We start from the raw sequence: 14,277 nt of genomic DNA on the forward strand, positions 1-14,277 counted from the left end.
TAAAAATCAAGTGGAGGGGTTTGCTTTTTTATCCTCAAGGCAAGAAGGAGCCACTGAAGCTTGATGAGCAGGGAAGTTACATGATTAGTGCTGTGCTTTAGAAATATCAACTAAGCAGTAGTATGCAGGATGGATTGGAAAGGGTCCATAGCAACAATGTGAGTAGGTACAAGAGTATAAATGATGGAGAGAGGGAGAGAGAGAGGGAGAGAGAGAGAGAGAGAGAGAGAGAGAGAGAGAGAGAGAGAGAGACAGAGACACACAGACAGTGCAATGGGGAGAGCTCTGAAAATGTAGTCTGAAGACCTCAGTTCAAATTGTGTCTCTGCTAATTTTTATTCTTGTATCCTTGGCAAAGTCATGACTTCTCTGAACTGATTTCTTCTTCTTTATGTAGTATATAATTGGTGGTGGCTGTCTTCTCAACTGGTACACGGTGGGGCAGGGCTATCAGTCACTCTGACTTCACTCCTATTCTTGGGACAGACTACTCATCTTGAGATAGGACTTTCTTTCTAGCCACTCCCTCAGCCTCCCTACTTTGGATGAATGTTTTTCCTTAAAAATTAATCTGCAGTAATGACAAATGCCTGTCTCAATCCCAGTCCAGACAGTCATCAGCCTTGCCACCATAGCTAAATCATTTGCCCAAAGAGAAGCTTGCTCATCCTCTTCCTCCTGGGAAGTTGTAAAAATGAATCAATAATACTCTCCAATAGCCCAAAGCCGCTAGCCAGAAATATCACTGTGACAAATACAGACATTTTAACTCTATCTACCCTCCTGAGCCATCCCCGAAGTGAAGCACCTTCGCACTGCTGCATTTGAGCAATGGCACACAGGTCAGCAGTTTGTTGATCACCATCACTTTTTTCCACCTTAAGAAAACAAGTAAACTTTTAAGCAGAAAAGACTAACCAATCTTTAAAGACTTCCATTTCTTCTTTCCACAAGTGTAAAGGTGGAAGAGGCCAGCTCCAAGCCCAAGGCTGAGCAGGCCCAGGACAAAACTCCAGGGGTGAGAGTGGGTGATGCTGGAGTGGAGTAGGAAGATACTGGAAAATTTCCATCCAAAGCAGTAGGCATACATCTTTAACTCCCATCTCCTTGGTGGTATCTATAAAAGGCAGAAATGAATATGGTGCATAAGGGCTCTAGTGAGACCCACTTGACTGAACTGGGACATAGGACCATCATGCCAATGTTGGAAGGGAACTTAGAGGTCATCTATTCTAATGACTTGTTTCTATGAATGAGAAAATCGAGGGTAGGAGAGGTTAAGTGACTTGTCCAAGGCTTTAGAGGTTGGAAGTGGTAGGACCAGAATTTGAGTTCAGGCCCTAAGATTCCAAGTTCAGCACTCTTTCCACTGCATCAAGATGTCTTCTAATTTTTGTGGAGGACCTAGGTGGGAGAAAATACCAGCTACAATGCAACTAGATTGTAGAGGGATGTGATTCTTTCATGTTCCCTCAAGTTTGTTGTCCTACCTTCTCACCTCTGGAAACATACCTGGGAAGGAGGGCTATATTTCTTTGATGTCAGCCCATGTCCATGACTATGCTTTGCTAGAGTTGGCTGTGATGAGGGGTACCAGTAGAAAGATGGTCAAGGCTGGAGAGAATCAAACCCATATGCCGAACATTGATTTTAAAATGTTGCTGGCTTATTTTATTTTGTCTCATTTGGCTGGTGCATTCCAGCTTCTCATGTTGTCCGTGAGAAGATTTTTTTGCCGAGCTTTGTCACAGCTGTTTTCACATCCTTGTTCCTCAAGCTGTAAATGATGGGATTCAGCATTGGAATGACCACAGCATAGAAGAGAGCAATGAGCTCGTCTGTTGCATGAGAGTCTTTGGACTTGGGCTTCATATACATGAAGAGGATGGTCCCATAAAACATCGTCACCACAGTCAGATGTGCTGAACAGGTGGAAAAGGCTTTTTTCCTTCCCTCTGCAGAATTGATCCTCAGAATTGTAAAGAGGATGAAGGCATAGGAGATGACTATTAGCAACACTGGAATAACTAATAAGATGACATTTGATATCACCATAATGATTACATTGAGGGAGATATCTGTACATGCCAGTTTCAGCACAGCCAGGATCTCACATGTGAGATAATCAATGATATTGTTTCCACAAAAAGACAACCCCATAGCAAGGACTGTTTGCACCAGTGAATTTAGCACACCTGTCATCCAGGAACTGGCTGCCATCCATCCACAAAGCTCCTTGTTCATAATGATGGGGTATCTCAAGGGCCTACAAATGGCCACATACCGGTCATATGACATGACAGTGAGGAGCACACACTCTGTAGAGCCCAAGGCAAGAGAGAAGAACATTTGTGTTCCACATCCCACAAAGGAAATGGATTTTTCATCTGAAAGGAAGGTCACAAGTATTAATGGAACAGAAGAAGATGTGTAGCAGATGTCCAGGAAGGAGAGGTTACTGAGGAAGAAGTACATGGGGGTGTGGAGGTGAGAGTCCAGGATGATGACTGTAATGAGGAAACTGTTGCCCAGAAGAATTACAATATACATGATGAGGGACGAAAGAGAGAAAACAAAGTGAAAGATAGGGTAACCAGCAAGACCTCGAAGGAAAAGAATGTTCATCAGTGTTTGGTTTTGATTTCCCATTGAACCTCTCTTCTACCTGCAATATTTCAAAGTAGGGAACAAAATAAAAAGTTCATCCAACTGAAAGGAGTTAAAATGTAATTTATCTTTTTCCAAATTAAATTTCTAGAATAGGAATATAGTTTTCAAATTTATGCCCCCAGACAAAATTCACTGTTAGGCTTCTCTCTCCCACAAACCATGATCAGAAACACACTTCCAGGGAACCTTGTTTTATTCGCAATCTTCTTCCACAGAGAAATTTTGAGACTCAGTTGACTACCTCTTCCCAGCAACCACTTCTGGTTTTTTTTTCCTGGAATGGCACAGCAAGTTCTACTTGCTAAACAGTTGAATATCTCATAGACTCATAGATCTAGGGCTGGAAGCAACCTCAGAGACAATAAAGTCCAGGCTGTTTTTTTGGTAGACGACAAACTGATGCCCAGAGCGGTGAAATGACTTTGTTAAGTTTACACAGCTAGTCAGCAGCACAGGTGGTATTTGGAACTTCTTTGTCTTACTCCAGATCCAGTCCTCTGTCCACTGATCAATGTACTGGAAAGAAACAGAGAGGAAAATGGAAGGGAAGAAATTTTAGCTTACTACAAATATGAAAATAAAAATGAATCCTGTGTAATGGGACCACAATTTAATTACATTCAAAATAGAGAGAGTGCTGGATAGATCTGGGTTTAGATCTTGCCCTTGATACTCACTAGCTTTGTGAAAGTAGGCATAATGCTGAACACCTATTTTTCCTTAGGCAATAACCTAGGACTTATCTAATTATTGAATCAAGAGACACAGGACCTGAGCTTGAATTCCAACTTTATTGATTATTACTTGACTGACTTCTAAGATTAATTTCAACTCTAGAACTATTACTTTGTGAACCTATGAGCTACTAAGTCGTGGATGTGGTTACAAGCTGGATCAGTGGAGGAGATTCCCACACTGAGAATTTTCCACCAAAATTAACTCTTTGCTCCTTCATATATTTTCATGATTAAATATATAGATTCAGAGGCATTCCTGCAAATAGGATGGACTTGGATCCCAAATTAATACCTGTCCTTATTTCTTCCTTGTTTCTTCTACTCTGAATATTTGATGGGAAACTTCTCAGAAAAGGGGGGGAAAAGGAGACAGAAAGGGAAAGAGAGAGAGAGAAGAGAGAGAGAGAGACAGACAGACAGACAGACTTAGTTGTCTTCCTCTAACATGGTCAACAAAAGAGAGAAGAAATGCAAAGAATTAGAAAACTTTGTCTTTATGTCCTTCCCATTCTAGTCAAGTCCCGTTTTGCTAAAATGGATTCAAATGGAGTTCTGGTTCTTTTTAAAAATCTTAATCTGGAGAAAACCTTACCTATGGAATTTTTTTGTCTTCCGTGGTTGAAAAAATATAACCGTGAGCACTTATGCATCCTTCTCAGGATAGTGTATAAAAAGCAATAGTAAGGGAACTGATTGTGTGAGAATGTACATTGGGTGTCTGGGCACTTTCTAATGGTATTCCTAATCATCTGGTCTCCTAGACTGTGGATACTGCATACTTCCTCACTTGTGGCATCTGTCTAGTCCTTTCAGTAGCATCTGCTATTCTTAAAATCAAGCTCTTGCTATAATTATATTATTCATTTGCTGCCTCTTGCCTAGGTGCCCTCAGACCCCTCATAGAAAGCCTTGCCCTGATGGCTTGATAGTAGCATTAGAGATGAATATTAATAGATAAGTATTTTGTCTTCATATGGACCTACAATGAACCCCTTTGCTGTTCTACCCATCTTTGTCTTGACCTCAATGTCCTCCTTTGTAAATTGGGAGGTTCTATAAGATCAGGGGTTTTAAACCATTTTTATACGTGAATGCATTTCCCACTTCCAACAAATAGCTGTGAACATTACCAGTCTTCTCTTATTCACAATGAAAAATCACCAATTTGTACCCTGTAGTTAGGGTAAAGATTAATTTTTTTTGTATCATTCAAAGTGATGAAGGAAAAGTGATAAGGCAGTGGGAAATGCATTGGGGGATTTGGGATGAAATGACCAGAATTTGAATTCCCAATTTACCTTTCTGGTTTTCTGTGAGCTTCAGTTTTCTCATCTGCAAAATAATCTACATAAAATCCATGTCTTTTCAAGATCTAAGTACTGTAAGTCAATGTTAACTAAAAGAGCAAGTATCTCTTCTAAACTATTTTGAGCACATGTAAAAGGTGTCATCATAGCATGGAGGTAAAATGAAGTATTTTTAAAGCACTTAACACAGTGTCTGGCACATAATAGGTACTATATAAACGTTCATTGTTGTTGCTTCTATTAATACTATTAATAACTTATTTGTTATTTGTTCTAAGTAAAACAGCATGCATCCTATTGTCTGCTGCTACTCAACCAAACCAGTCTGGCCAGAGATGGTTAATAGAGGCATGGCACCCTTGCACACTGTAATAATTCCCAACAAGTTGCAGTCTGATACAGAAAATTCATGAATTCCTTCTGGGCTAAATTTCAGCTCCACTCCACCATTTATGCTGGACCTCTGACTTCCTTTGTCCGTGAATCTGCTCTTCTTGTGCCTTTTGTCATTCTGCCTCTTGTCTCCCTTCTCTCTGAAGAGCCTTTCAAGACTGTGATTCTTTTCCTTGCCCACAAAGTCATTTCCCACCAGGAAAATTTCACCATTAAACTGAGAGTTTAGCCTAAGAGCACCATGAGTCAGAGTCTTCCTCAGGTTTGAGTAATTAGTAGGCATGTAGTCATCATAACAATTTACCTGTATGAAAAGTGGTTGTCTCACTTCCTGGGTTCAGTAGACAGTAGATGGCTTTTCTTTATTTCAAAAAAAACTGATTTCTGCCTGTTTTAGAAAGTTCCTATGATGGATTTCCACATGGTTAGTCCTGATGGGCAGCTATGAAAATCAATGCAAAGCCTTATCGACACAGCAGGTAGAACAACTATTATATGAAATTTAACCTTCTATAAGAAGGGATGTACTTCCTTCCGATCTTTGAACAGATATTGATCAGAGGCAGAGAACTGAGTTTCTGTCATTCAAAAATAGGGACATGGAAAAAGAAAAGGAATAGAGAAAGAAAAGAAAACTGACTTCTACTTCTTAGTAGACTCATTTACTTTTCAGTGGGCTCAGCTAGAACCACTGGCCTCCAAATAAAAGCCTAACAATTTAAAAGAGGCAAACACAGACTCTGGGAAGCCATTTTAACTTCTTCTTAGGGGACAGCTTTTTTCCCTGAAGCAATTTAAAGTTCTGAGAGGAAATGTGCCAGAATTCAAAACTTTCTGATACTTAAGGAATAATGCCCTAAAGGTCTAATTACATGGAACTTATTATACTACTCCCTTTCAAACAAACATATTTCTGAGGCTGCCTTTTAGTTCCTGATCCTTAAAAAACAATCATCAATTGCATTCAGTGAACACTGACTACACATTTACTCTGTGGTTTGACTACACATCTATTATAATAAGATTTTATATTATACACACACAAAATAATGTATAATGTTATTATAATAGTAGGTTGTGAGGCGGTTGTGGGTGGCAAGGAGTCATTCCAAAATTAAACAAGACATTCTCCCTTTGAAGCATCAAAGACTTTTATTTAGTAGGGGTGATTAAATATTTCTTATAGTTTTAAAATAATTTCTTCTATACCCTTTCTTAGGATTCTGTCCCCTTTTTCCCATTTATCCATATCTTGTTTGTACATTTAAGGCATTGCTTTGAGATATGGTCAACTTTTATTATCTGCCATATTGTAAGAGAGTACTGATCTTGATTCCCCTTCACCACTCCCGTTTGTCTTAGTAGTTTATAGAGTTTAAATAAGGGGAAGAGGGTAACTATTTATATAGAGGCTACCACAAAGCAGGTGCTATGTTCACAACCCCACAAGACAGGTGTTATTATTTTAGGGAACTGAGGTAAACAGAGGTTGTGACTTGCTAGTAAATCATATAGCTAGCAAGCGAGGCTGGATTTGAACTTAATGTGTCTTGACTCCAGGCCCAGCACTCTAACCACTTTGCCACTTAGCTGCTAAGCAATATAGATTTTTCCGAAAACTTGCATTTGTATTTGAGGACTACACATTCTTATATCTTTCACAAACATTTGACGAAGCCACAATACTTCAAAAATGGTGAAACTGTACCATAAAACTCTGCAGGTCAATCAGTTAGTCAAAAAGCATTTCTTAATGTCGTACTATGAGCAAGGCACTGAGATTAGGGCTAGAGATTCAAAGAAAAGCAAAAATGGTACCTGCCCTCAAGGAGCTCACATTCCAATGGGTGTGACTAACAGGAAATATCTAGTTACACAGAAAGTATATACAAAGTAAATGGAAAGCAATCTTCAGCGGGAGTGCATTGGCAGTTGGTGGGGACCAGGAAAGGCTTTCTGCAGAAGGAGGAAATTTGAAGTGTTTGAAAGTGAGATTTAAATTGTCTTAAGGAGGCTAGAGAAACTAATACACAGAGGTGAGGAGGAAAAGTATTTCCCTTGTGGGGAATTGTCAGTGCAGAGGGGGAGATGGAATGTTATGTTTGAAGAATAGCAAATAACCCGGTCTAGCTAGCTTATAGAGTTCACGGTATCGTCACAAATACTAACCATATTCTAGAAAAGCAACAATTAAAAAAATCAACTAAATAAAAACAAAAAATATGAAAATCAATGAAGAGACAAGCAAAATTGATGAAAACATTTAATTGATAAATAAAAACTGAGTATTTTGTGAAAATAAAACTAGACAAAACACTAATTTGACAAAAAGAGAAGAAAATTATGACAATAAAAAAATGAAAAAAGAGAATTCATAGATGATGAAGAAAGAAATTAAATTATTAGAAGATGTTTTGCCCAATTATAGTTCAACAGAACTAATAAATAAAATGAAGTATGTGAATGGTTATAAAATATAAATTATCCAGATTAAGAGAACAAAGAATTTTTAAGAGAAAAAGTTTCAAGTAAAAATTTAATCTCCAAAGAAAAAATGACTACATGAATTTATGGTGAATCCTACCAATCATTGAAAGAACAATTAAATTCAGTATAACTTTTTTTATTTTGTAATAGAAGGGATAGAAGCCATCCTAACTAAAGAAAGCTTTATATGGGACAGATATTGGCTTGCTACCTATAGCAGGAAGAGGTAAGGCATAAAAAGGAAATGATGACTAATACTTGATAAATACCAATGCAAAATCTTAAAAAAAAATTAGTATGGAGGCTACAGCATCACATTGAAAAGACTATACATTATGACTGATTTGATTTATAATAGGAATATGGGGTTGAATCGATATTAGGAAGACTAACATAATATATAAAATTAATTTTAAAAAGTAGAAAATAACTACATAATTAGTTCTAAAACAACTATATAATTCACATTGTTATAAAATAGCTACAGAGAAATTTTGTGAAGAATGCAGTACCAATGTATATATATTTTAATATTTTATCTTATTCCAATTACATTTAAAAATAATTTTTAATGTTTTTAAAATTTTTTTTGAGTTCCAAATTCTCTCCTTCTCTGTTCTCCCTCTCCCCTCATTGAGAACACAAGCAATTTGATATAGTCATACACGTGCAGTCATGTAAAAATGTTTTCATATCATGTTGTAAAAGAAAACATAGATCATAGCAACCCAAGAAAAATAAAAAAGTTTAAAAAGTATGCTTTGTTCTACCTTTAGACTCTACCAGTTTTTTTCTGTAGAGGTGGATAACATTTTTCATCATGTCCTTTGGAATTATCTTGGATCTTTGTATTAGTAAGAATAACTAAGTCATTCACAGTTGATCACTGTACAGTATTGCTACTGTTATATACCTTGTTCTCCTGATTCTGTTCACTTAATTTTATATCATTTCATGTAAGTCTTATTAGGTTTCTTTTTAAACATCCTGTTTGTCATTTCTTATGGCAAAGTAGTATTCCACCACAATGATATACCACAACTTGTTCAGTCATTCCGTAACTGATGAGCATTCCCTTAGTTTCCATTCTTAGCCATCACAAAAAAAGAGCTGCTATAAATATTTTTGTACATAGAGGTACTTTTCCTTTTTCTTTGGTCTTTTTGGGATACAGATTTGGTGGTGATATTGCTGGGTCAAAGGGTATGCACAGTTTTATAGCCGTTTGGGCATAGCTCCAAATTACTCTCCAGAATGGTTGGACCACTTCCCAACTCCACCAACAGTGCTTTAGTGTGCCAATTTTCCCATGTCCCCTTCAACATTTGTCATTTTCCTTTCTGTCACATTAGCCAATTTGATAGGTGTCAAGAGCAGAGTTGTCTTAATTTTCATTTCTCTGATCAATACTGATTTAGAGCATTTTTCATATGACTATAGATAGCTTTGATTTCTTTGTCTGAAAACTACCTGTTCATATCCTTTGACCATTTATCAATTGGGGAATGGCTTTCATATTCTTATAAATTAGACTCAGTTCTCTATATTTGAGAAATGAGACTTTTATCAGAGAATTTTGATCTAGAAATTTTTCACAGCTATGATTACTGTGTATTTCTATCCATTCTGTTTCTCCCATTTATCCTTCTCTCTCTCTCTCTCTCTCTCTCTCTCTTTCCCCTCTCACCTTGTCACTCCTCAAAATTGTATTGCTTCTGACCACTGACTCTCCCACTCTACCCTTCCTTCTATCAGCCCCACTTCTCATATTCTCTTCCCCTACTATTTCCCTGTTGGTTGAGATAGATTTTTGTACCCAACTGAGTGTGTATATTATTCTCTTTTTCAGCCAATTCCAATGAGAGTACAGTTGCCTGCCAACCCCATATTTTTGCTTTGCTGTAAAAGCTCTTTCATATCCCTTCTGTGTGAAATAATTTGCCTCATTCTACCTCTCCCTTTTCTCTTCTCCAAGTGCATATCTATTTCTCACCCCTTAATTTTATTTTTTTATATATCATCCCATCATAGTCAACTCACATTTGCTCTCTCTGTCTGTGTATACTCCTTCTAACTGTCCTAATAATGATTACATTCTTGGGAGTTACACATATCATCTTCCCATGTAGTAATGTAAACAGTTCAGCTTTATTGAAACCCTTATAATTTCTCTTTCCAGTTTACTTTTTTATAATTCTCTTAAGTCTTGTATTTGAAAGTCAAATTTTCTATTCAGTTCTGGGTATCTTCATCAGGAATGCTCGAATGCACTCTATTTCATAAATATTCATTTTCCTTTGAAGGATTATACTCGGTTTTGTTAGGTATGTGATTCTTGGTTGTAATCCCAATATCTTTGTTTTTCAGAATATCATATTCCTAACTTTCTGATCCTTTAATATAGGGACTGCTAAATCTTGTGTTATTCTGACCATAGCTCCATGATATTTCTATTGTTTATTTCTGGCTGCTTGCAATATTTTCTACTTGACCTGAGGTCTCTTCAATTTGTCTATAATGTTCCTGGGAGTTTTCATTTTGGGATTTCTTTCAGGAAGTGATCAGCGGATTCTTTCAATTTCTAGTTTGTCCTCTAATTTTAGAATATCATGGCAGTCTTCTTTGACAATTCCTTGAAAGATGATATCTAGGATCTTTTTTTGCATAGTTTAATGAGATTCCAACAATTCTTAAACTATCTCTCCACAATCTACTTTCCAAGTCAGTTGTTTTTCCAATGAGATATTTGTACATTTCAAATTTTTTTTAACCTTTTGATATTATTTTATTGTTTCTTGATGTTTCATGAAGTTACCAGCTTCCATTTGCTCCTTTCTAATTTTTAAGGAATTATTTTCTTCAGTGAACTTTTATACCCCCTTTTCCATTTGGCCAGTTCTACTTTTTAAGGAGTTCTAGACTTTAGTGATTTTTTGTACATCTTTTTTTTCATTTGTCCAATTCTGCTTTTAAAGGAGTTCTCTTCAGTGTTTTTTTGTGCCTAGTTTACTATTTGGCCTATTCTGTATTTCAGGGTTTTTTCCGCAGTATATTTTTGTGCCTACTTTACCAAGATGTTCTATTTTTTCATGATTTTCTTGCATCACTCATTCCTTTCCCAGTTTTTCCTCTACCTCTCTTATTTGATTTTTCAAATCAAATTTTTTGAGCTCTTCCAGGAATTCTTTTTTTGGTGGAAGAGTTGGGAGGCTGAGATCAATTCATATTTTTCATTGAGGCTTTTTGACTTTGTTGTCTTCTTCTGAGTTTGGTCTTCTCTGTTGCTATAGTAACTTACTATGGCCAGGTTCTTATTTGTTGTTGGCTCTTTTTTTCCAGCTTATTTTTTTACTTTTAACTTTATGTTAAAGTTATACTCTGCTCCTGGGGTTGAGGAGCACTGTCCCAAGCTTCAGATTTTTTGTACAGTTGTTTTCAGAGCTAATTCTGGGAGTCTTTCAGTTTTCAATTTTTCTAAGTGGATATTATCTTAGGAGAGGTGTGGCCACTGCTCTCCTGGCCTATACTCTTGTATGTGAATGACCACAAATAGTCTTTTTGCCTTGGAACTGTGGACTGAGGCCATGCTCCCATCTGGCCATATGTTCTAGTAGTGTGCTGGTGATCCTTCTCGCCCTGGTATTGTAATCAGGAACTGTATATGAGCAATGCACCCTGTGTCACTAAAGGCACTCCTTTAATCTCCTGTTGTACAACCTCCTTACCACCTGTGGGCTGAGAGCTCCAGAAGCTGCCACAGTGAATTCCATAGCCTGTGCTGGACTGCATTCCACTCTCACCCTAGTAAGACAGATCTTTTCTACTGACCTGCTAAGTTGTCTTGAGCTGGAAATTGTTTCACCCCTTCATTAGTTCTGCCAATCTAGAATTCATTTTGAGGTGTTATTTTAAAGGTTCTTGGAGAAGAGTCTGGGAAAACTCAGGCAAGTCCCTACCTGTCCTCTGCCATCTTAGCTCTGACCCAGTACCAATTTATATTAAAAACATTTTCATGCTTTTAATAGGAATAAATGGAACTTTAAAAAAATATGGTAAACTTTCTATTTAAAACAGAGATTTAGCATCATTGTAATGGAAAAACCCTAAAGGTCTTACCAATAAGAATAGGGGTAAAATAAAAGATATCCATTGTCACAATTGCATGATACAATTCTGGAAATACTATATATCAGAAAGACAAAATAAAAAGGAAAATGTGGGAGACAGATGTAGGCAAAAGAAAAAATGTTATTGCTTTTTGTAAATGATAATTTGGTTTAATTAAAGAACTCTATAGACTCAACTAACATTAGTTAAAGGAATAATTTCAATAAAGCAGCAGAATATAAAATAAACCCACAAAGCCTCAGATTTTCTTTATATTTCTGATGAAACTCAGGAGAAAGAGATAGAAGAAAGCATCTCTTGCTAGAAATAACTACTAAATGAATAAAATATTTAATAGATCACATATGATTAAAGTACAGCTCACTCTTCACAATATTTAAAATATTCGGGAGTGTATCTACCAAGACATACACAGTAGCCATATCATTCCAATATGAAACACTCTTTTCAGAGATAAAGACAGGCCTAAATTCAGAAATGCCAATTGCTCATGAGTAGATCAAGCCTATATAATAAAAATGACAATACTGTCTAATTTATTCAGTCTTCTACCAATCAAACAGCTGGAGGCTCCTTGTATTGGAGCTGGAAAAAAGAATAGTGACACTCATCTGGAGGAGCAAAAGGTCAAGAGTCTCATGGGTGATAAAGAAATGAGTAGTGAAAATCTAGAAAATGCACATTACAATGAAACAGAATGCATTCAATTTGGACATGCCTGGCTGAGACTCTTTCCTTTTTTGACAAGGTTACTAAATTACTAAATATAAAGCATTTGGCAAAAACTCTCTTGTTACTCATATGAAAAATCTAGAGAGACCTGGATCGAATGGTAATACTGTTAGATTGAATGAACTGACTGAATGGGTACATTTAGAAATGTCATGAATAGTTTAATGCCATTTCAGCAAAGGGTCTCTCAGGGATCTTATCTTGCTTCTGTCTTGTTCAACAGTTTTATCAACGACTTAGATAAAGGCATAGATAGCATGGTTATAAAAAAACTGCAGATGACATAAATCTGGGAGGGGGTAGCAAACATATTGGATGAGAGAACCAGAATCCAAATTGAACTGGTCCAAACTAGTTCAAACTGGGTAAGAGGAAAGAACAGGGGCAAAGGAAAAGTCTTATACTAAGGTTAAATAGTTAAACTTCTCAAATGAAAGATGAAGAAGGCATGGCTGTACATGTTGGAAAAGACCTGAGAGATTTAGTGGACTTCAAGGTCAATATAAGGTAACAGTGGTTTAGAAGTTCAAGCATTAACGTGATTTTGGGCTGCATTGAAAGGCATGGTTTCCCGGAATAGGGAAGTGTTAGTCCCGTTGTACTCTGTCCAGATCAAATCACATCCAGAGTATTTTCTTCAGCTCAAGACTTCAAATCGTAGGGGGGAGATTGGCATACTTGAGTCATCCAGAGAAGGGCCAGTAGGAGAGTAAAGGCCCTCCATTTTATGCCATAGGAGGATGACTTGAAGGAACTGTTTATCCTAGAGAAGATTAGACTTGGGTGGAAACATAGCTTCAAATACTTGAAAGGCCTTCACATGAAAGAGATACTAGATTTGTTTTCATTGTCTTCAGAAATCAGAACTGAAATAGTGGGTTGATACTGCAAAAAAAGGTGAATTTAGACCTGATGTCAAGAAAAAGTTTCTAACAATTAGTCATGCCCATAATGGGCTCTCTTCTGAGGTGGTGGGTTTTCTCTTACATTGAAGGACTGTATGACCTGTTGTTTGGTGTGTTGTAAGGCAGATACTTTTATTGTATGAGGTTCCTATCAACTATGAAGTTCTGTAACTCTGATGAAATGTTTAACAATATTTATATTTATGGATTAAATTTTTGTTAATAAAATTATCCATACAGAAGCTAAAAAAACTTGGGCAGACATGATAAATGGACAATGGACTGGACCCATAACTGAAGAGGAGGAAATGTGTTGGATTTTAAAACATCGTTCTGAGAAGAGGTCCATTGACTTCACCAGACTTCCAAAGTGGTTCATGATAAAAACGATCTAGGAACCCTTATTTTAGGAAGATCAGGTATCTAAAATCTGAAATTTGTCATTTCCGTCTATAGCAGGTGACTTCTCATAAGACACCAGACTATTTTTGTTGATACAGAAATATATGGACATGTTACAGAAGAGAGAAATTTCTAATATAGGAAAATTCTAGCTCAACACAAGGGAAACTTCCTAATAAATAGAAAGGGAAAAATATGGAATGAGCTGCTCAGAGGTAATGATTTCCCCATTTAATTATTCAGTTATTGGAGCTGTTCTAGAGAAGAGTGAAAATGTAGATGTTTTTAGATTGGCTACCTCTGAAGTCACTTTCAGTTCTAAGGTTCTATCATTAAATCTCCCATCACATTGTTCAAGTGAACTTGACATGTAATTCATTTTTCTTCTGACCTTTATTGACAGGTATTCTAGAATTGTAATATTGTGCTACAATTTGGGTGGCACTTCATGTAAGATTATAGAGTTGTCAATACTAAAATTTGCCTTGATCAGGAAACATCTGGAATATTGTATTA

General features: G+C 36.7%; 1 protein-coding gene across 1 annotated transcript; it reads right to left on the reverse strand.

The window, feature by feature from the left end:
• Nucleotides 1-1,707: 1,707 nt before the first annotated feature.
• LOC118831323 (olfactory receptor 13D1-like) lies at nt 1,708-2,649 on the reverse strand. The gene has a single exon (XM_036738613.1). The coding sequence runs from the start codon at nt 2,647-2,649 to the stop codon at nt 1,708-1,710; it is 942 nt and encodes a 313-aa protein (XP_036594508.1).
• Nucleotides 2,650-14,277: the final 11,628 nt, after the last annotated feature.

The sequence above is a fragment of the Trichosurus vulpecula genome, chromosome 9, assembly GCF_011100635.1.
Source record: "Trichosurus vulpecula isolate mTriVul1 chromosome 9, mTriVul1.pri, whole genome shotgun sequence".
Lineage (NCBI taxonomy): Eukaryota > Metazoa > Chordata > Mammalia > Diprotodontia > Phalangeridae > Trichosurus > Trichosurus vulpecula.

What these genes read in the sequence shown, in the direction of transcription:
- LOC118831323 (XM_036738613.1), bottom strand. Translation starts at nt 2,649, where the DNA reads ATGGGAAATCAAAACCAAACACTGATGAACATTCTTTTCCTTCGAGGT.